Source organism: Bos indicus, chromosome 25 (assembly GCF_029378745.1).
Source record: "Bos indicus isolate NIAB-ARS_2022 breed Sahiwal x Tharparkar chromosome 25, NIAB-ARS_B.indTharparkar_mat_pri_1.0, whole genome shotgun sequence".
Classification (NCBI taxonomy): domain Eukaryota; kingdom Metazoa; phylum Chordata; class Mammalia; order Artiodactyla; family Bovidae; genus Bos; species Bos indicus.
The window spans coordinates 4,780,933-4,803,474 of NC_091784.1; the positions used below are offsets into that span (position 1 = coordinate 4,780,933).

Sequence of the window (22,542 nt, forward strand, 5' to 3'; positions counted from 1 at the left end):
AGTTGGTCTTGGTTGCAGCACTCAGGATTTTCATCGCATCATATGAGATCTTTCATTGCGGTGCACAGATCTCTAGGTGTGGCTTGCAGGCTTAGTTGCTTAGCTGCGCCGTGGCATGGGGGATCTTAGTTCCCTGACCAGGGATCGAACCTGCATCCCCTGCATTGCAAGGCAGATTCTTAACCACTGGACCACTAGGGAAGTCCACAACCACCTCACTTTTCTTGGTCAATCTTGCTTATTGTTGTTTAGTTGCTAAGTCGTGTCCAACTCTTTTGGGACCCCGTGGACTGTAGCCCTCCAGGTTCCTCTGTCCATGGGATTTCCCAGGCAAGACTACTGGAGTGGGTTGCCGTCAATCTTGTTACTCTCTCTATAACTTTGCAGGTTGCTGGAGGGAGGCGGAGTGTTTACTTAATTGACTAAACACTCTTCCCTTTGGCTTTTGGCAGCTGGTTCCCAGCGATTTGGATGATCTGAAGAAAGACATGGACGAGGTCTGGAAAGTTGTCAGGAAGCTGCTGATTGAAGGCTTCCATTTTGACCCCGACAATGCTGCTGGCTTTAGGAGGTGAGTTCCTCCAGGGGCGGGGTCCCCTGCAGCCCTTGCAGCTCCCAGAGGCTGCACAGCCCTCCCTCCAGAGAGGAAATGAGAGAGGTTTCCCGGCAGATTCTGGACTCTGGGAGGAAGGACTCAGACCTGTAAACCCGGGGAGGGGGGATGTGGGGTTTCCCAGTGGAGGGAGAGATGAGGCAGAGAGCACCAGAGCTCGGAGATGGGCCTCCCTGGCCTGGGCTCCACGTTCTTTCATGAGGAAACAGAGGGTCAGAGAGGGAGGGGGCCCCTGCGAGGCCACTCAGGGAGCTTGGGCAGACCTGGAACTAGAGCCAGGCCCCCACCCCATCCAGACAGAGCCCCCGGCAGAGGGACCCGATCTTCCTGGGGGGCTCCTGTCCTCAGGTCACCCCTCATGCCCTCCAGTGTCCCACCGTGAAGGGTCGCTCTCCCCGGTTGAGAAGGCCTCCACTGTGTTTGGGGCGAGGAGAGAAACTACAACCACTTTTATCCCCCACTGAGACCCCAAGTGGCCCCACGTGACGGTCAGCTGGGGCCAGTGGAGCTGAGCTGAGCCAGGCCAGGCCAGAAGGAGTGGGATCTGGGGGGAAGCCCTGGCCCTGAGGCACGGACGGACCTGCAGCCTCCCCCAAGCACTGCCCAGGGCAGGGGTGGCCTCATGGGACCCAGCCAGGGCGGCGGCTGACGGAGCAGGGTGTCTTCCAGGAAACTGTTTGAGCGGGTGAAATGCATCTCCTGCAACCGGCCCGTGGAGATGATGACCAGCCCGTGAGTACTGCGGGGGTGGTCGGGGACGGGAACATCCATGCACACCGTTCTGTGCACACGATCCCATTAGCTCCCTGGGCAGTACTGTGCCCCTCCCTTCCCCAGTCCCGTCTGCTGCCCGCTGTGTCCAGGAACAGGGTGGACTCCAGAGGAAAAGGGTAAGAGGAAGCTCGGGGAAAGCTGAACCCTGTAGGACTTCCCTGCACATGTTTTTATAGTCTAATACTTTATGTATTGAGGTGAAATTCACATACAAAATCAGCCATTTTAAAGTGGAAAACTCAGTGGGATTTAGTGCACGTGTGTGCATGCTAAGTGGCTTCAGTCATGTCCGCTTCTTTGCGACCCTATGGACTGTAACCTGCCAAGGTCTTCTGTCCATGGGATTTTCTAGGCAAGAATACTGGAGTGGGTTACCATTCTCTCCTCCAGAGGGTCTTCCCAACCCAGGGATCTAACCCTGGTCTCTTATGTCTCCTGCATTGGTAGGTGGGTTCTTTACCACTAGCGCCACCTGGGAAACCCCAAATGAAAGTGTAAGTCTCTCGGTCGTGTCTGACTGTGACCACATGGACTGTAGCCCGCCAGGCTCCTCTGTCCATCGAATTCTACAGGCAAGAATACTGGAGTGGGTAGCCATTCCCTTCTCCAGGGAATCTTCCTGACCCAGGGATCAACTGGGGCCTCCTGCATTGCAGGAGGATTCTTTACCATCTGAGGGAAGCCCATTCACCTCAAATTCCAAAATATTTTCATCTCCCCACCACTCAGATCAAGATGTAGAACAGTTCCAGCTCCTCAGAAGGCTGATGCTTTAATTTTTTGTGATGAGGTCAAATACACATAATATAAATTAACCGTTTTAAAGTGAACAGTTCAGGGACTTCCCTGGCTATCCTGTGGTTAAGATTCCTTGCTTCCATTACAGGGAAGGGTTACAAATTTGATCCCAGGTCGAGGAATTAAGATCCCACGTGCTGGGTGTTGTGGCCTAAGAAAAAAAAAAGAAAGTGAACAGTTCAGGGACATTTAGTACATTGACAATATGGCCCAACCCCAAAAGGAAACCCCGTGCCCATCCGCAGTCACTTTACATTCTCCTCCGCTGAACCCATGGCACCCTCCAACCCACGTCCCATTTCTAGGACTCACCCATTCTGAGTTTTCCTTTTATCATCAGAACAGTTGTTCTCAATGACCTACGAAGAGGATGGTGGCCCCACGCTGTGGATCTTTCTGGAGGAAAGGCCACGTTTGAGGGTGGGCTTCCAGGAGGAGGTGGGAGCCGGGCCCTCTGCTGGCCACGTGCACCCCCCCTTTGCTCTTGTCCTCCACAGGCAACTCATCACCATTCGCAACACCCACCTGCTGCCATGGCTGCGGCCGGCCAGCGCCAACAGCTACGAGTACCTGCAGCGCCAACAGATGAGGTGAGCAGGTAGGGGTCCGGGCGCAAACTGCAGTCCCAAGACGCAAAGACTGTCCAGGGCACCGCAGCCATCTGTGAGGGACACTGTCCCGGGTGGTGGGGCTGCAGACGGGTGCGTGAGATACTCACGGGGAGAAGAACGAACAGGTTCTCAGGCGTCTGTTGTGGACCAAGAACTGTTAGGTGAGGGAGGGTCTCAAACCTCACACGCCCCTGTGAGTGAGGTTGACAGACTGGCTTCCTGCTGGAAGAAGTGAGTCATGACCCCTCGGGGTCCTCGGGGGGCTTCCCGTGATTGGGCAGGCTCTGTGCCAAGTGCTCTGATAGTTCGGACCTCATTGAAACCTTACACTTTCCCTTTGAGGTCATTCTGCTATCGTCCTATTTCACAGTTGAAGAAACTGAGGCTCAGAGAGTTTCAGCCACCGGCCTGAGGTCACAGCTAGCGTATGGCAGGCCTGGCACCTCAACCTTCATGTTTCTCTGCCCCCCGGCCGGCCCCCTAGCCCCAGCCCCGCTCCTCAGCCCCTGACACCCCATGGCTTCATGAGTGCTTCCGACACCTAGGCCCCTAGGCTCGAGGGTGGGGAGTGATAGCTGGACAGCAGCCACGGCCACGTGAAGGTGAGGGGCCTGGGGGCCTGTGCCTGATGCCCCTTTCCCTCGCCTGACTCTTGAGATGAGAGGTTAAGAGGGACGGGTGGTCCAGTGATTAAGACTTAGCCCTTCCAATGCCGGGGGCTTGGGTTTGATCCCTGGTCTGGGAACTAAGATCCCACCTGCCCCACAGTGTGATCAAAAAAAAAAAAAAAGAGGTTAAGAGCCTGTTCTTGGCAGGCCAGACCAGGGCCCCAGGTCTCGGGGAACACAGCTCTCAATTTCTGCTCTCTGCCCCAATGGTGTCTGTCTGTCCAGAGTTCCCCAGCTATTGGCCAGGCCCTGGGACCCAACCTGAGGCTCCTCTGGGGCGGAGGTGCCTCCAGGTAGCTGCTGACCCCCCTGTCCTGCCCCCAGGGAACAACAGCAGCTGCAGAAACTGCAGAACCTCGGAGTCCCTGAGAGGAGCCTAGACTCACTGGGCCCCCCGCAGGACTGGGGTGATGGGCCCAGAAACGACACCAACCTCGAGTTCAAGCCATACGGCTTGTCGACAGTCTACCCCTATGGGGACCCTGAGTTGTTGGACTATGACTCTGTGAGTCAGGCCACAGCCCCTGGAGGTGGGTGACCCCCAGGGAGGCGGGCCCTGCTGCCTCTGTGGACACTCCCTGACCTGGGGCCTGGGCTGCCTTAACCAGGCCGAGGTGGACCTCCTGGGAGTGGACGGGATCCTGTACAAGGGCCGAATGACCAGCAAGGACAAGATGCGGCCGCTGACCAGTGCGGAGAAGGAGCTGGCAGGTGAGGAGTGTCAGCCTGCCTGGGCACCCCTGCCTGGGGTCTGCCTTTGCTGGGCAGCGTGAGGCCCCGTGTGAGACAGGTGGGACCCAGAGCTGGCAACACCTGTGACGGGGGCTCTTCACATAGCCGCTGGCAAACGTGGCTCTGTGTGCCAGGCGTAGTACTGGGGAATGGCTGGGGAAGGGCACCAGAGGGCCTCCCTGGAGTGCTGGGTACGATGGGAGAGTCGTGACAGGGACACTGGTCCAAGGGAGAGGTCCCAGGCTGTTGTCCCGAGGCCTCAGAAAAGGGAAGAGAGCTTCGCTGGATGAAGGAATCAGCTGGGACGAGAGTGCTCTGGGGAGGGGGTACGGGCAATAGCAGCCGCAAAGGAGCTGTGCTGGGTGCGAGGCAGGCCCGGCTGGGGACTCAGGAAGGTGACTCTACCTGGGCCGGGGTCGGGCGTGATGAGGAGAAGACAAGGACAGGCCGGGAGGCCTGTGTCCGGACTGTCACAGGTCAGGGAGGGCTGGGCCCGAGGGAGACGGGGAATGAGTCACTCCGGTTGCTGCACCATTGTGGCTCTGGCTCCAGCTGGCTCTGGCTGGGGACCTGGGGACTCAGCTCCAGCACTGGGCCAGAAGCACCCAAAGGGGCACCTTCTCTGTGCCTTTGAGGTTCCCCTGTCTGGGAAGAGGGGCTCCACACACTGCCCTAGTGGGGTTCGTCCAGGAGCCACAGAGTCCCGGCTGTGGTGTCCCCCATCACCCCATTTGCCTCCACTGACTTGAGAACAAGCATGAGACACCTAAGCCCTGGTGTGCGGGAGAAGACTGCGGCCTGCTTTAGTGCCCTGGGGCCGCAACAGACGTCCACAGGCTGGGCGCCTGGAGAGGACAGCAGTGAGCTCTCTCAGTTAGGAGGCCAGACATCCCAAATCAAGGTGTGGGCAGGGCCGTGCGCCCTCCTAAGGCCCCAGTGGAAGATCCCTCCTGCCTCTTCCAGCTTCTGGGGGCCCCAGGCATTCCTGGGCTTGTGGCTGCATCACTCCCATCTCTGCCTCTGTCTTTGAGTGGCTTCTCCCCGTGTCTCTTCCTCTTCTGTCTCTTAACTCAGATGGCCTCACCTCAAGAAGTGTGTGTGCTCAGTTGCTCAGTCACGTCCGTCCGACTCTTTGCAACCCTCTCCAGGCTCCTCTGTCCATGGGATTTTCCAGGCAAGAATACTGGAGTGGGTTGCCATTTCCTCCTCCCATCTCAAGATCCTTCACTTATTTACATCTGCAGGCACCTTTTCTTCAAACAAGGTCACATTCACAGGTTCCGGGGGCCATGTCTTTTGGGGGGCTGCCATTCAACCCACCACAGGCCCCTGCCCTGATCCAGTGGGGCAGGACACATCTCGAGCCCTTTATTTCCCCAGACCATGCATGTCACCCTTGCAGTGTTAACAGCTCCATGTGGACAAGGTTTGGCTGCTCCAGGCCCCGGGAGAGGGAAAGAGACTATCAGAAAGAGACTCAGGCCAGGCCTCTAGGACCACCAGGCAGGATGACAGCAACGGTGGCGAACACTGAATGGGCTCAACTTCTTTCTTTTTAAAAATATTTTTATTTATTCTGTTTGGTCACGCCACATGGCATGCGGGATCTTAGTTCCCTGACCATGGATCAAACCCGCGCCTCCTGCAGTGGAAGCGCAGAGTCTTAACCATTGAACTGTCAGGGAAGTCTCTAATGAATCCAACTCCTTGCCACGCCCTGCACTGCCTCCTTTCACTCTGCAAGAGCCAGGGAGGCATTGCACAAATGAGCAGGTGAGGGCTGCTTGCCTGGAGTGCACCTTTGGTGGAGGGGCCAGAGTGACATACAGACCCCACCCTCGTCCCCCATCATCGGTCAGACGGTGACCCCCTCCACCCAGCTGCCCCAGACTGTCACCCGGAGCAAGGGGCTTTTCTCCCCTCCAGTTCCACGCAACAAAGCAGGACTGAACCAGGACGCCTCATTGCTTTATCTTGCTTGGGGGCCACAAAGTCTAACTGGCAATTGGGATCACTTTAAAACCTGCCTGTGGCTGGATTTTTTTGACCAGGTTGTGTTATTGCTCGTTTGTTACTCGAAAGAATATTTGGGCATGCTAAGTCGCTTCAGTCTTGTCTAACTGTGCGACCCTATGGACTGTAGCCCACCAGGGTCCTCTCCATGGGACTCCACAGCCAGGAATACTGGAGTGGGTTGCCATTTCCTCCTCCAGGGGATCTTCCCGACCCAGGATCAAATCCGTGTCTCTTACATCTCCTGCATTAGCAGGCAGGTTCTTTACCACTAGCGCCACCTGGGAAGCCCAATCCAAGACACACCCAGAACCTAAACCTAAACTAGCTGACGCGAACCCTGCCCAGGGCCAGCCTGGTCTCATGCGTCCATCTGTCCTTTGCCCGCAGGGCCACTGAGGGCCGTCCCGCCAGCCTGTGCCCTCCCCTCCGATGCCCACACTGTGGCCAGGATCTCAGACGGGCCAGAGGAACCCCTGGTGCCTAGTGAACAGTGCCCCCAACAGGAGGCTGGACTTCCAGAGAAGTCTCAGTGCAGGGAGGGCTGAGAATAGGCAGGGCTGAGGTAGGCAGAGGTGGCTGGGTCACAGATGGAGGCGGAGGCGCCTCACCAGTCTGGCTGCCGTCCTCACCAGCCCTGGGTGGATGGCCGTCGTTGACCCCTCCTCACCCCCTCATCCTTCCAGCACCTTCACTCTCACGGCCTCTTCCCTGCACGTTCCCACCTCATGCACTGGCCTCTGGTCTGGGAGGCCGGCCATGGAGATTCTTGGCTGGACCCCCGTCCAGAAAGGGTGAAGGATGGAGCCAGACCCCAAAGGCCGTGTATTGTGCGACGCCCTCCTATGAAGTGTCCAGAACAGGCAGGTCTCGAGACGGAAAGCAGGTTCGTGGTCGCCAGAGCTCAAGGGAGGGGAGAACGGGGGTGACTCACTCATGGGTACCAACCTCTTTTAAGGGTGATGAGATGTTCGGGAACTGGATGGGTATGGCGGCCACACAGCCTTGTGAATGAACTTGATGCTACCGAAGTGTTCGCTTTGAATAATTAATTTTATGTGAATTTTACCTCAAAAAAGGGTTTCCCAGGTAGCACTAGTGGTAAAGAATCCACCTGCAATGCAGGAGACCTAAGAGACGTGGGTTTGATCCCTGGGTCTGAAAGATGTCCTGGAGGAGGAAACGGCAACCCACTCCAGTATTCTTGCCTGGAGAATCCAATGGCCAGAGGCGCCTGGCAGGCTATTTCCATGAGGTTGCAAAGAGTTGGACACGGCTAAAGTGACTCAGCACATACATACCTTTAAAAAAAAGTGCTCACAGAGAAGATGAAGGACAGGGAGGTGGAGCGGGGCACTGCGGTGGCCGGCCCTGGTGGGAGTCGCTGAGAACTGGCAGCCTCCATCTGTCTACGCTAGAATAAGGGCTCTCTCCTCCCTGGCCTTGAGTTACTTTCAGAAAGGGTTTTCCTAACACCTCTGCCTTGAGAAGGGGAGGCGGGGAGGGAAGAAGAGGCTTCCCTGCACAAGTAGGTGGGGGTTGGGTGTGTGAAGAGGCGGGATGGGGCAGCAGGGCAGGTCCCATTGGAGTGAAGGGCCTTTGTGGGCACCAGAGGACGGGATGTGGGCCTCCAGGTGGGCAGAGCCCTGGGGGCGCCCCCACCCACGCTTGTCTCTTCCCCTTTCTTCTCCGCTAAGCTGTGAAGGTCCCACATCCCCCGGCCCGAAGCCCGCATGAGGGTGCCCGCCTGAGCACCCTATTTGGTGCCATCTCCTCCGGTGAGTAGCTGCCCCCCAGCTCCCTGGCCCAGCTGGGATTCCAGTAGCGTGTCTGGGCCCCCATTCCCAGCCTCAGGCTTTCCAGCCCCACCTCACCCATCTCTCCCCTGCCCAGACCCAGAAGGCCAGAGAAGGTCCCTTCAGCAACCTCCTCCTGGCACCCAGTGCCCTGAGCAGGGGCTCCCAGCCATCCAGGGCTCCAGCTTCACCCTCCAGCCAGGCCTCCTGGTCCAGGTGCCATCCCTGGGGCCCAGGGCTGGAGTCTGTATTCCCGGAGTCGAGCTGGCTGCAGGGCTGGGATAAGGGTGCCCATTCATTCCTTCGGGCCTCTCCACTGGGGGACCGAGAGCCGAGTCAGGGGGGTGGGGTGGGGGGGCAGCTGAGGTCACGACTCCTCGAGTCTCATCACCAACCTGAGCGCGTTTTACAGCACACAGAGTACTTCCTCCACTCTCACCTCACCCCGTCCTCATCTCATCTACTGTCCCGGCTGGGGAGGCCGCTACAGCAGGGGAGCTGAGGCACAGCGACCTCAAACTGGGGAATCCCGGCCTCCAAGCCTCGTTTTCTCTAGGCTGCCCTGCTCCATGTCCTCGTCCACCTCTGGTTTCATCTATCTTGGATGGATAGATGAAACTACCCATCCCCCAGGATGGATACTCCTACCCCAACCCAGGAAGTGTCAGATGCCCTGGCTGGGTCATCAGAGGTGAACACTCCCAGTCTTAGGGCTTCTCTTTTCCTTAGAGGGGATGGCCCCGTCGGGCCAGCCTCTCTCCAGAATGTTCTTGGGACACCTCGTGGGTCTCTCCTGCCCCTCCCGCCCACTGCAGCCCTGCCCCCCCGCGTCAGCATGGGCTCAGCCGCCTCGGGCCCTCTGCCGACGATGCCCGCTCGGCCTCCGTCTCTCCCGCCCGTGCTGCTGCTGCCACCACTGACGCCATCTCTGCAGGACCCCAAGCTGGGCCCCCAGCCGGCCCCAGGGGCTGCCAGGCACCCACGGTCCCTGCGCCTCGAGTCCCGAGCCAGCCTGCAGTCCGCCAAGGAGCCCAGCAACCCGTGAGCCCTGCGCCCGCCCCCTCCCCACCGGCATCTCCACCCTCCCCCGCAAGGCAGAGACACTGCCCTGGGCAAGGTGCGGGGGTCCTGGGCTTAAGGGAGGGGTCTCCACAAGGGACTCATTTTGACCCAGTAGCTGCTTTTAACTTGGTATGGATACACACGACACAATCCATCTCATGTTACATTTCATGGAGAACGCAGCTTTCTTGCTAGACTGAATTTTCCACTAAACCAATTGAATTCCTTGACCCATTTTCAATACAGCACAGTTACAGTGGTTTTAAAAAACAATCACTTTCCTTTTTATTTTGCTGAAATGATTTCATCAGGATGCGTTCCAATCACAGCCGATACCGCTGTCCATTTTCTTTAGCGAGCGTTATTTCTCCCAGGACCGGTTTTCTCATGGGAACCGGGTTTTACTGCATGCATGCTTTTTTACTGTCTGTTGATTCTTTCCACCAGTAATCACTGTTATGAGTTGGGTGTTTAAAGAATCTGATTGTTTGTATTTACTTCTGGCTAATCCACGAGACACTTGGAGCAAAAGCCCTGGAATCCTCCAGGACCGCTCCATCCTGTTTGGCATCTTGCTGGTTCTTTGGGTCATGTGCTCACTGTTCGTGTGCTTGGTGGACTGACCACCAAAGCATGCTCATCTGGGGTTCCGTGACTGGCCCTGGGGCAAAGAGCAGCGCGCTCATACCTGCCTGATGGGTCCCTCAGGCCGTGTGGTTTCTGTCCCTGGGATGGTTTTGTGAGTGTGTGAACGCACCACAGGGCTTGGGAAATCTTAGTTACCCGACCAGGGATCGAACCCCTGCCCCCTGCATCGGAAGCGCAGAGTCTTAATCACTGGACCACCAGGGAAGTCCCTGGGTGGTTTATCAGTCCCCCTTCTCTCTCTTGGGCTTCCCTGGTGGTTCAGCAGTAAAGATTCCACCTGAAAAAAAAAAAAAAAAAAGATTCCACCTGCAAGGCAGGGGATGTACGAGACACAAGTTCGATGCCTGGGTTGGGAAGATCCCCCTGCAGGAGGGCATGGCAACCCAGTCTAGTATTCTTGCCTGGAGAGTCCCATGGACAGAGGAGCCTGGCTGGCTATAGTCCAGAGGGTTGCACAGAGTCGGATGCGACTGAAGCGACTGAGCACGCACGCTTCTTCCTCTCAGTTTGGCTGTTTCTCCCTTTCCACCCCTAGGTTGTCCAGTTGCACCCTCCACCCTTTGTATGCTTCCTGACACTTCTGTCACATTCCACAAAGACTAAAAAAAAGCTTCCTTCTGCCTGGTTTTGGGGCACACCTCCCCCTAGCATCCACCAGAGGCCCCTGGGGTGGTGGAGCGAGTCAGGGAGTTGGGTGGGGGGCGGCGAGCTGCCCTGGGGATCCCCCCTGGGAGCATCAGGGCGCTGGCATGGCAGAGGATCCTCTGGACCAGTGGCCAAAGGCGTCCTGGGTGCTGAGTGCCTACCCCCCCGACCCCCAATGATCCCCCAGCCCTGCCTCCCCTCCCACGCACCCCCTCCTGGACCTGACTTCTCTTTTCTTTCTCCAAGGACTGCGTCCAAATGAAGCCGAGCGCTTCCTGAGCCCCGTGACCTACGCCTCCTTGGGGGACATCAGCCAGTGCAGCCCTGGCCCCACCCCCGTAGCAGAGATGAGTATTTTTATCAACTTTTCCCCAGAATAAAACCTTTTACTTTTCTGACTGTGGATGAGGGTGACTGGCCCCATACCCTCTGCAGTGGCTGGCCTTGCCCGTCCCACATGGGTGGGTGGGCCTGTCAGCCCCGCGCCAGCCACCACCCCACCGGGGCTGAATCTCCACAATCATGACAACCCTCCCCTGCCCCATCACACACGCCCCCACGGCACAGTGCCCTGTGCAGCCCTGGCCCTGAGTGGTGGGCCTTACCCAGGCTCACACGGTAAGGTGTGGCTTACCCAGGAGGCTGTGGTGTGACTTACCCAGGCTCACACGGTAAGGCCTCAGCTCTCCAGCCACCTGCCCAGGAGGCCGTGCTTCCTGGGTGCTGGACACTGGTGTAAGGAGTCCAACTTCCAACACCTCTCCCGTGTGGCCTGGGCTTGGGCCAGAGGAGAGGTGGGGGCCCCAGGGAAGCGCCTGAGCCAGGCGCGGTCAGGCTTGTGTTCTGCTGCCTCGACATGTGGGGACTCACAGCAGCCAAGCCCTGCTCTCTCAGCCCCTGGTAGCTGCCTTCCAGCCCATTTTTTCAATTTACAGATGGAGTCAGTGCTTGAGTGGGCTCCTGAAGCCCGGGGATGGAGGGGTGAGCCAGGTAGGGCCCTGGGTAACTGTTTGCCCAGGGACGGGTCTCCTGGGTGCTTGGGAAGGAGGGGGGCGGTGAGCCCACCTGCAGCCAGCCAGGAGCAGTCTTGAAGATGACAGTTCTGTCCCCCATGGGGGCTGGTGGGGAAGCCAGCTTTTGGCCTGATTGCAGGCGGGAGCTGGAGGCAGAATCCTTGCCAAGGAGAAGGGCAGAAACCCCCCTGCCCTGTTCCGGACCCCGGGGGCAGGGGACCTGCTGGCCTTGGCAGCTGGGAGGGCGGTGCTGCACCTCCTCCTGTCGGGCTGAGGGGGTTGGGGCGGGGGCCGATGCTCAGCAGGGTGCCCACCCCCCAGCAGGGGAAGGTGCTTCAGGAGTGGGTGAAACCGGGGGTGGGGTCAGTAGAGGGGGCACTTTTGAAGGCCCTGGGTCCCACCTCCTGCTCTGCTGGGGGACCACAGTTCCTGGCTGGGCCAGGCTGGACAAGGAGTAGCGTGACCAACTGTCCTGGTCTGCCTTCGAGTGAAGAGGGATCCCTGGAACTTTCTGTTTTAAGGCTCAGATGAGGGGATTCCCTGGTGGGCCAGTGGTTAGGACTCCAGGCTTTCACTGCCAAAGGTTCCAGGTTCAATCCCTGGTTGGGGAACTAAGATCCCACAAGCCGTGTGGTGCAGCCCAAAAAAAAAAAAAAATTCTTTATAAAAACATTTGCTAGGTTTCAATATTGCAGGAATGCAAATTCCCCATAATGGCTATTTTGATGGTGTTGTTGCTGTGAAAAAAGCACATTAAAACTTGCCTCCGTGGAGGTCCAGTGGTTAGGACTCCAGGCTTTCACTGCCAAAGGTTCCAGGTTCAATCCCTGGTCGGGGAACTAAGATCCCCAAAGCCTTGAGGTGCAGCCAAAAGAAAAAAGACTGAGATGAATCAGCCCTGTGGAGAGGGAGGTACACAGGCTGGCCTGGCACAGATGAGATGGCTCTGGCCAAGCAGAGGATCCTACCTCGGTGTGTTGCATGGTGACTGCTCTGCACCCCAAACCCAGCTCCACAACCCACCAATGCAAATGAAAGGGTCACTGAAGGTTCTCTTCCTTTCAAAGACCACAGACTCATTAACCCTAAGGTATGCACCACTGACGACAGCATGTGTCCCAGACCAGATGGTGTGCCTTGGAGAAGGCACCACAGGACCCCGCCTTGTGGCTCGCCTGCAGCGTGGGAGACCTGGGTTTGATTCCTGGGTTGGGAAGATCCCCTGGAGAAGGGAACGGCTACCCACTCCAGTGTTCTGGCCTGGAGAATTCCATGGACTGTATAGTCCGTGGGGTCGCAGAGTCAGACATGGCTGAGGGATTTTCACTTTCAGGACCCCAAAGCAGGCCGCCAGGGGGCACCGGAGGAAAGGCCTTCTGGGCAGGGACGTCTTAGGGGCACATGGGTCTCCCTGGCACCACTCCCTTGGCTGACTTGAGCCCTGACTTTCCATGGATTCGAGAGCTCTAAGCAGAGACCCTCCAAATACACACAACCTCCAGAGAAGGGCTTCTCTTCTCTCTCCCCTTCCTCTTGCTCTCAACTTTTCCTAGATCCATAGAAAATGAGCCCCCCCCCCAATATTTGCACCTCATATCTCCCAGGAGATGAGAAAGGGCCAGAAAGCTGAGCAGAACTCTGCCAGCAGGCTCCTGGTGCCTCATGCTGGGCTGGCCTCAGCCATCCAGGGACCCAGCACCCTTACACCCCTAAAAGAGCTGCGTTCTTCTAAGACTTACTTGAAATACATATATTTCCCAAACATCAACTGTGGCTAAGCAACCGGAGGCCTTTCCAAATGCAGGAACTGGAAATAGCCCTTGCCTCAAAAGATCTCCTTTTGGCCAACCCGGGCAGCCTCCCCAACACAGACACCAGGAGGAACTGGAGTCAAAGCCCTCATCTGTCCTTAGAAGAGTCTGGCTATGAAAAGACCCTCAGAGACCTCCAGGGCCACAGCGGCCCCGCCGGCCGCCAGGCTGTGGGGGAGCAGTCTTGGGAGCCGCGTGGTTTTCTGCTTCGGCTACAGTGTTCTCAGGGGCCCTGAGTGTCTGCCTCCATCCAGGGGAATCTCAGAACAAGCCCTTCTCTTCACAGCTCTGAAGGAGGCACCCTGCCTGCCCGCAGAAAGCATTTCAGAGCCTCCTTTCACCCCTCCAGTCCCCCCTCCCCTGACAGAGCAGGACATCTACTTTCACAGATGCTCCTGGGGAAGAGCAAATCTCTTTCAGAGACGCCAGCTGACTTGAGGTGCAAGGCAGACACAGCCACCATGGTGGCCAGAGGAGTGGCTGGCCAGCCAGGGCCAGGCTGGGAGGCCTCCCGCCGTGATGGGTCAACTTCAACCAGCTGTGGCCTTAAGGGAACTTGGGCCAGATGTGACAAACGTCCAAGGTAAGCTGGAAGTGGAGCTTTTCATGTAAACTGATTTTAGAGTGCTGGCCAACAAATCGAGCCCAACGGCACACACCAGGGGCCTCCGAGTCTGATCATTTAATGGGCTTCCCAGGAGGCGCTATTGATAAAGAACCCGCCTATCAATGCAGGAGACATGAGCGACGCAGGTTTGATCCCTGAGTTGGAAGATCCCCTGGAGGAAGGCATGGCAACCCACTCCAGTATTCTTGCCTGGAGAATCCTATGGACAGAGGAGCCTGGTGGGCTAGAGTCCATGGGGTCGCAGAGTCGGACACGACCAAAGTGACTTTGCATGCATGCACAATCATTGAAGAACAGGGCCCACCCACGTCAAGTCACATGGGGAGGCTAGGCCTCCATGTCCATCTGCAGTCGTGTCCCCTCGTCAGAAAGGAAAGCTCCAATCACATTCTTCCCGGAACCTCTGGGATGCAAATGGTGTTTTCAGAGTGGAATTTTTGGAAACAAAGTGATGGAGCTCAAGTCTGGTGATCAGGTGGGTGGTGATGAAGCCCAGAGGCTGGTCTTCATGTGTTGTTGAGGAGGCTCCAGAAAGTGCTGAAACGGACAGCTAAGAATGGCTGTAAATGTGACTGTTCCGTTTGTACCTCATCTTTGCATTTTAGCCAGTTTGCACTTGCACATGTGGTGGGAGGTGATTACTGACTCCTCCTGTCTTGCTTCTGAGCCTCCAGGCTTGGAGAAGTTGAAGTTCCAGGTTCTGTGTTGCCCTTGAGTTCCATCCGGAGTGCTTGACATCTATGTGGGCCCGCCTCTGCCTCCCCTCACGTCTCCCACCCCCTTTTGCAGCCCTTTGCCTGTCTGGGAGGTGCTCAGCGGAGGAGGAGGGAGGGTGTGCGTGGGGCTTCCAGCAAACCTGGCAAGGTCCGGGCACTGGTGGAAAGCTCTAGCCCCACTCTCCGCTCCCTCCTGCTCTGGTTCCCAGCGTGCCCAGGGCCCTCATTAGAAATCAGATTCCTGGGCCCTCCTCCTCAAGCACCCAGGGGACACTTGTGCTCTACAGGCTGGAGGGTCACGAGTCTAGTGGGCTCCCGCTTGCCACGAGGGGCTTGTGTTCCATGAGTCATTTTCTATCAGTCACCTGGAAGCTGCTTCAAGAACAGCTATGACATAAGTGACGTGCCGTAGTTTACCCTTTTAAAGTGTATGATTGAGTGGTTTCTAGTACATTCACAACTTGATCACATGCCCTGGGGAATGTTTAAAACTATTGTCAGGACTCCACCCCAGAGACCAATGCTGTGGGCCCCCAGGGGGCTCCCCGGAGGCCCTGTGGCTCTCCACTGGGGTGACTTTGCCTGCAGACACTTCTAGTTGTCCTAACTGGGCGCTGCTACTGGTTCGAACTCATGGAAAGGGGTCAGGGGTGCTGCACAGGACACCCCAGTGTCTGGAGTGCCCACACTGGAAAAGCTGCATCTACAGGAAACTTAAGTCCTTCCAGGACCTCCTCCTGGGGCCTCCAGGCCTGGCCCCTGGTGGCCTCTGGAGACAGAAGTGGGCTTGGTCAGGTTGGGATTCTCACCCTTGAATGTCCACAGGGCACGTGAGGATCCTGTTCAAAGCAGATTCTGACTCAGGAGGTCTGGGCTGGGGTTAGAGAGAGAGGTCATTCTGCATCTCTGACAAGCTCCCGTGGGACCCAGCTGGTCTGGTGACCACACTTGAGGAGTGAGGGTATAGTTCCCACAGGCCACCCTGAGGCCAGCGTGGGGGTGGGGAGCCTGAGTGGACATTCTGGACCGTGCACCCTCTTGCATGGCTCCAGTGGGTATGGCCACCTCAGTCGTCTGGCCACTGGGGAGCTCACACTCACCCACAGAAGCACTTCCTTGCCTCCTACACTTGGAAGGGGGTGTGGCAGCTTCCTGAGAACTGCTGCTAAGTCTCTTCAGTCGTGTCCGACTCTGTGTGACCCCATAGACGGCAGCCCACCAGGCTCCCCCATCCCTGGGATTCTCCAGGCAAGAACACTGGAGTGGGTTGCCATTTCCTTCTCCAAGGCATGAAAGTGAAAAGTGAAAGTGAAGTCACTCAGTCTTGTCCTACCCTCAGCGACCTGAGAACTGTCTTCCCTCCAAAAGGATGAAAGAGCTGCAGTGAATGTTCAGGAGCTCAGGACAGCCTCCTCTCTCCCCCCACAGGCACCTGAGGCAGAGCTGTGCCCCTGCCCCCAAAGGCCATTAGAAGGGTGGGCTTCAAGGTGAGGACATGAGCAACAGCTGCAGTGGGGGTGCTGCAGTCAGTCCTGTGACCAGTGGGGGCCTCTAGTGAGGCTGTCCAGACCCCAACAGGGCAGCAACGGGCTGTGTGGTGACCCCGGGAGTGGCAGCGGGGCTGCCGCTGGCAGGTGCTGAGGTGCCTGCCAGCCAGATCTTCTGAAACAGAACTCTCCACCCCCAGGCACTGTCCAATGGGCTGAGTGGGGTAGGCCTCCTGACTAGGAAGTCAGTCCACTGGTGACCATCTGCAGGGGCCCACGTCCCCTTACTCCCCCAAGTTCCAGCCTCACCAAGGGGTGCAAGGTCTAGGCTGCCTTCTCTCAAAGCTGCCCCAGGGCAGAGTCGTGCCCAGCTTCTCCCTTAGAGGAGTAGGTGCCTGCCCAGCCTGGCGTGGGAGCAGCTGGGGATCCACTGTCTGTTGCCCCTGAGTGGTTTGTCTCCTTGGCAACCAAAGGTTTGAGCTGCAGCTTGGACTCTGCCCAGCCTCATCCAGTCACTGTTGCTGGCCCACAGGCTCTGCATCCATGCCTGCTATCTTACCACGGGGGCTGTGGCCTGCGCCTCCCCCAAGGAAGGGCCCTACCCTACCCAGCGTGGCTACTGGAGGTGGGGCTGAGGGTCCAGCCTGCAACTGGCCACTGGGGCCCTAAAGACAGCAAGAAAAGTCCTTGTGTGAAACCCAGGCAGACCGGAAGGCAGCTGTTAGCCCTGGAGGCCGGGATCTGTCCAGTTGGACAGGGGGAAGGGTGAGCAGACAGAGGCAGGGGTTCTGGGAACACAAGGCAGGAACTAACTTCATGGGAAAAGCCTGGGGTGGGCAGGAAGATTCCAGAGCACGTTGTGGTTGAAAAGACAGTGACAGATAGGAGCAGTGTGGAGCCAGGCAGGACTCGGGGGTTGGCCTCTGCTCTGGGCTCGGCTGGCACCCTCCCCCTCCACATGGAGCCAGCTGGCAGCAAAGCTTAGGATATGAGGCACGACCACAGAGCCTGGTGGTGGTTTGGAACTCTTTCTTCTCCTTTGTTAAAAGGGGGAAAGGAATTGGGGATGGGGTACCCCCGGGCTCTGGGGAGGCATGCAGGCAGCCCCAGCAGGCAGGCGCTGGGGGATGGGTGGGAAGAGTCCTGGAGTTTCCCACAATCCTTTTCTCTGCAGGGAAGAGCAAGGCTGGCTGCCCAGGGAGCAGGAGAGAGGGGCAGGGCCCTGGGGGGAAGGGCGGCGGGCGAGGGGGGCTCACTCTAACATGCAAAGTCCAGCTGCCCCATAAACTAGGTTGCTTCTCGAAGAGCGACATACGTATAAATACACAGACACAGCTACACGCACACATGCGGAGAAGGCTCTGCGTTCCCGAGGGTGGGGATCTAGGCCCGCCGGCCCCAGGGAGCTCCAAGGCAGGAGCCCGCCCAGTCTCCGGCGTGGCGATGCTCCGCTGCCCCCGGGGCCGGCGGGGCAGGGTGGGCGAGTCCTCTGGGGAAGGCTGCTTGTTCTCCGAGCTTTTGTCCATCAGCACCCAGGTGACTCGAAACCAAATCCATGGAAGCGGGGCGCCACAGGCCTGTGCCGCCGGGCAGGCGTGCGGGCAGCCTGTGGGCTGGCTCGAGGGTCCGGTCTCTCCCCTCCAGGGCTCCGGGGAAAAGGGGTGCAGACAGAGGAGGGTGAAGGGGGCCCGCAGAGACGTCCTCTCCCCCGCCCCACGGGGTCCTGGCCTCCGGGAGGGGGGAGGGGCCTCCCTTATCTCTCGGCCTCCATGGCGGGGTGGGCCCTGGGTTCCGAGGTGGCCTGTTGGGGGGCCAGGGGCGGCCAGTCTGACGCCGGGGAAGTGGGGGCCGGAGTCCACAGGGGCGGCTGCGGCGGCTGGTGGTGCTGTGCGCCCCCTGGGGGTGAGGCCGCGGCTGGCCAGCTGGGCGCCGCGAAGCTGCCGGTGGCGGTGAGCGGGAAGTGCGGCGGCGGCGATGTGGCCGTGGCGGCCATCGGGCTGCCGCTGCCTCCGCTGTGGAAGCTCTCGGAGGCCTTGAGGCGGGAGAACATGGTGAGGGCATCGGGGAAGTTGGGGGGCGTGGCGGGGGTGTTGGCAGGAGTGCACATCTGTAGGGGGAAGAGGGAGGGGGATGAGTGCCCCTTCCAGAAGGGCCCCTTCCCCAGTGCAGCACCCCCCGCGGGCGGTCCCCCAGCCCGGAGCTCACAGGGGAGCAGAGCGGTGCCCACGTGCACAGGCCCACGCGGCCTGCTGCCCAGCTCCCAGGAGTCCCTCCCAGCGGCTCCTTCCTCAGGCCTGGGCGGGTACCCCCGACCCCCCAGCACTGGTAGAGTCCCGCAGGGATGCCCCTGGGGCTACAGGGAACACTTACCATCTGGTGGTGATGGTGGCTGTACGGGATGTTGGTCTCTTGGAAAAAGGCGCTGAGGGCCGTCTGTAGGAAAAAAGGCCCATGCTTACCTTCAGGACCCCAGTGGCCTTGGCCTGGCCTTCCTTGACTCAGCACCACCCGGAGAGGTGCTGTGGAGCCCTGGGCTGGTGGGCAGGGAGGACCCTCAGGACACTGCCTGCAAGCTGGCTGCCAGGTGCGTCCAGCTTACCTGGTTTCATCACCATGAGTGACGTGAGGGCCTGTCTCATGGGGAAAGGGCTCCAGGAGACTCTGGCCCTATGGTCACCAACTCTATGGGCGGCAACTCCTTACTCCTCCCTGAGTTTCACTTTCCTTGTCTACGAACCAGAGGATGGCAAAGGCACCCCGATGTTGAGAGCCTGTAGCCCACCGCTCCTCTCCTGGGCTAGCCAAGGGACCCTGCCCTGCCTCTCGATTTATCCTTCTGCACCAAAGGGACTAGGAGGCTGGCAGCCATGCTCCTGAGGTCCCCGGGCCAGGCTGGGATTAAGTACTGTGCTGTGGGTTTCCCACTCCTATCCAGTCGTCGGAGCCTCCCAACAAACTGGTGGAGCAAGAGGTAGGTTGCAGTGGGGTTCGCACCCAGGACTGTGAGAAGCGGGTGGGAAAGGGGGTGGCAGCGGCTCTGGGTCAAACCAGCTCCTCGAGTGGCCCTGGGGGGCTGGGGGGAAGGGCCCCCAGGGCGGTGGCCTCTGGTACTGGTGTGTCCTGATTCGGCCCCTTGCAGGACAGGCATCCAGGAAAATAAGGGAACCAGCTGCTCTTGCGAAAGTGCAGGGTGAGGGAGCCCGTCAAGTATGTGAAGGGTCTGCGGGCAGCTCTGCCCTCCACGCCGCCCCCCTTGGGCTCCCCGCCCACTGCGGCCCAGGGCTGTCAGCCCCCTCCCCCACTCCCAACACACCCAGAAACCCAGCCTGGCTCCCAGGCTTACCCTAGGGGTTTTATTACTAGAGTAAATTCAAATGAATTATTCTGGGAATTTCCTGCTGGAGACGCCCTACCCCAACGTCCCTAAACAGGGGTGTGGGAGCTGGGGGCGGGGGGAGAATGCCTCGGTCTCTAAGCACCTCCTTGTGACACCTCCCGGACCAGGAGCCCCAAGGGACACCAACCTATTCCTCCCCCAGCAGCAGCCCCATAGACAGCTGCAGTGTGTGAGCATTCCAGGGAGAGGCGGTTGCCCTTTGCCTGCCTTCCTAGAGCACCCCCAAACTTAAAGCACAGAGGTCCCCCTCCCCCAGCAGCCTTCTGTCCCCATTAACACCTGAATCACAGAGAATATGACCCCAAAACAGGCCTCCTGCTGGTCCAGCCCTCAGCCCAAGTGGCTGCCAGCCAGGGGTAGAGGCAAGGAATCCCACTCACTCCCAGGAAGACCTAAGGGCTGGATGTTCACACCCCATTTTTACCCTGAGAACCTCCCTACTAACCACATCCCCACTTTACACATAGTGAAGCTGAGATTCGGGGAGCCCAGGACTTGTACCATGGGGGGCCATCAAAGCTCCCCAGTCTGCAAGCTGTTCCTGCCCGTCCTGAGGTCAGAGTTTCCCCAGGCATTTTAATCTTCAAAGATACATTTTCAATTCCAGTGACCAGGAGACACCAACCCTGAGCGACTGCCAGCCTCTGCCAGGCTCTGTGGGCAGGGCTGCTTCCCACCGGACACCTGCCCGCCCAGCCAGAGCGGGGGACATGAATGCAGATGTGGGACTCCAGCAAACTACCATGAATGTGGTTTTGCAAGTTTTGCCACATCCAGCTCTAGATTAGGAAGCTTCCTGCAGGGTGGGGCTGCCGGGCTGGGAAGGGGGGGCTGCCCATGCACTCCTCAGAGGTCAGCTCACAGCTCACGGCCCCCAGGTACAGCGATGGAAACTGAGGCCACAGGGTGGGACCTGCCCAGAGAGAGCGAGCAGTGTCCCATCTTGTGATTTGAGGACCACCCCAAGATTAGCTGTCAGGTCCCCCTGAGATCTCTGGTGGGAAAGTGAGCAAGGATTCCTTTGAGTGGACAGGCCACTGCCTCCCCAGACTGTCCCAACTTTGGGGCAGGAATTATTATCTCTGTCCCACCCCACAGGAACCTGAACACAGCCCCCAGGCTCCCTGTCCCTCCTCTGGCGGGGAGTACCTTCCCTGAGCTGGCTTCCCATCTAGAAACCAGGCTCCCCAGCCCAGGCTGGGCACGGACTCTACAGAGGACTCTACAGACCGAGACTGTGACCTTACACCTGTGAGGGGTGGAGCTCAAGGGGCTCTGGCCTCCTTCCTAGATACCATCCCGGGTTATTTCTGGGGCAGTCGAGTTGGGAAGGCCAGGTGGCCTTTTGGCAAGCCCTGGGCACTAGTGCTCTATGGGTCAGGGAGGCCTGGGGAGGTGGGGGCCAGGCTGGGGCAGCCCCACCTCCCGCCCAGCTGGCCGAAAGCCACTGAACCGTGTACACCAAGCCGTGCGCTGTGCAGGCAGATTCAGCAGCCAGCACAGGAGGGCACCTGGATACGCCTCCGGCGCGGGGTACACAGATCACACCCTTAGCTGTCGTATGGGGCTCTGACACACCACTTGGACACCCATGTGTGCACACGCCTGAGTACCGTCTGCAAAACGGTGACCTGTGCGTACACGGAGCGCACACAGCCCGCACCCGCGCCGCGGGCTGGACTGAGTGTTTACACACACAGACGCCAACATGCCCACACGTAGCGTGGCGCGTGCGTAAATACAAATGCACAAGTACGTGGACACGCGCCGCCGAGCTGCCCACCGGGCACGCAGACCCTCAGACCCACACACACCGGAGGCTCCACCCGCGGGCTCAGGGCTTCCAAGGCGGGGGCGGCGCGGGCCCAGTTCGGCCCAGGCCACGGGCGTCCTCCTTCCGGCTGCCGAGCCGACTGTCCGTCGGGGCCTCAGCGCCGCCCCGCCCTGGCCGTTACCGAACAAAAAAGGGGGTCCCCGGAACCCGATCGCCTGGGGAATCTGGGGGTTGGGGGGGGCGGGGATTCCGGACCCGGCGAGGGCAGGCCGCCCCTCCCGCCCACCCCGCGCGGGTGGCGTTTCCGGGGGCCGCGTAGTCGCGGCCGCGCCGCTGGGCCTGACCCGCACGCCGCGTGTGCGCGCCGGGGCCCGGACGCCGGGGCGCGCGGCCGCCTGGACACCGGGGCCGAGAGCGCGGGCCCGGCCCCGGCGGAGCGCGCCGCGGCACGTGTCCACACCCGCCCGCACACGCCCCACAGCAAGCGCCGCCACGCGGGACGGACACCCAGCGCCCCGGGCCCGGCCCAGCCCCGGCCGCCTACCTCGAACTGCCAGTGGGCCGCCTGCAGCAACTGCTTCGCCTGGTCGGCCGCACAGCCGGCCGTCAGTACGAACTGGTTGATCATGACCTGGTGCTTGAGCTCGTCCATGTTCACGGACATGGCGCCGCCGCCGCCTGCCCGCTCCAGCCTCCCGCCACGGTGCTCTCCTCCGCCTCACGCGTCCACCATTAGCGAGCCGGCTCCGGCTAATACAAATATTTACTGTGCGGCTCTGACTCACCGAGCCTCGCCTCGCTCCGGGCCGCGGGCGGCATGCTGGGATATGTAGTCCCGCGCCGCTTCCGCCGCGCTCGGCCGGGCGTGCGGGCCGGGCCCGAGGGTGTGTCCTGAGTGTTAGGCGCCTACTTAGTGTGCAGAAGCTGGACGGGCGCGTGCCCAGGCCGTGACTGCACCGATTTGGGTGGGTGGGCGGGTGGTCCGGAGGCGGGGGCTACAGACCGGGCACGGGCGCAAACGCTGGTTGTTGGCCAAGACCCCAGGATCCCGAACCCCAGTGTGGTTGGCATCCCCCGTGTTGACTAGGCGCCTTATTTTTGCACAAATCATCAACACGAGGGCCATAAGGCACCGAAAGCCTGGCGCACTCAGTTCAGTCGCTCAGTCGTGTCCGACTCTGAGACCCCACGGACTACAGCATGCCAGGCCTGCCTGTCCATCAGGCGCCTACAAATACTTGTTCAGTGAATGAATGAATCTGCCCTTTAGAGTTCTACTTCGAGTCACCGCCTCCAGGGAGCCTTCCAAGCCTTCCCCAACACCCGTGGACTGGAAGCCTGCATCTCCCACTTGTA

The 22,542-nt window shown here is 59.4% G+C and overlaps 2 protein-coding genes across 12 annotated transcripts in view; one reads left to right on the forward strand and one right to left on the reverse strand.

Annotated features, from left to right (window-relative positions):
* The window catches only part of C25H16orf96 (chromosome 25 C16orf96 homolog), a 59,397-nt gene extending 48,642 nt beyond the window's left edge, over nt 1-10,755 (forward strand). For 9 of the 11 annotated variants that reach the window (XM_070779574.1, XM_070779575.1, XM_070779576.1 and 6 more), the window contains 8 exons: nt 453-571; nt 1,283-1,345; nt 2,683-2,775; nt 3,789-3,969; nt 4,073-4,175; nt 7,907-7,987; nt 8,821-9,046; nt 10,607-10,755. In XM_070779574.1, the coding sequence (XP_070635675.1) occupies nt 453-571; nt 1,283-1,345; nt 2,683-2,775; nt 3,789-3,969; nt 4,073-4,175; nt 7,907-7,987; nt 8,821-9,046; nt 10,607-10,622 (882 nt within the window). In that variant the 3' untranslated portion in view covers nt 10,623-10,755. Of the gene's footprint in view, nt 1-452; nt 572-1,282; nt 1,346-2,682; nt 2,776-3,788; nt 3,970-4,072; nt 4,176-7,906; nt 7,988-8,820; nt 9,051-10,606 lie in introns of those variants that run through there. The other 2 variants (XM_070779571.1, XM_070779568.1) reach the window with 2 other exon arrangements.
* Nucleotides 10,756-17,537: 6,782 nt separating this feature from the next.
* UBALD1 (UBA like domain containing 1) lies at nt 17,538-21,969 on the reverse strand. The gene is made up of 3 exons (XM_070779582.1): nt 21,731-21,969; nt 18,386-18,448; nt 17,538-18,122 (listed from the first exon to the last, which is right to left on the reverse strand). Exons 1-3 carry the CDS (start codon nt 21,848-21,850, stop codon nt 17,769-17,771), a joined length of 537 nt encoding a protein of 178 aa, XP_070635683.1. The 5' UTR covers nt 21,851-21,969; the 3' UTR covers nt 17,538-17,768.
* Nucleotides 21,970-22,542: the final 573 nt, after the last annotated feature.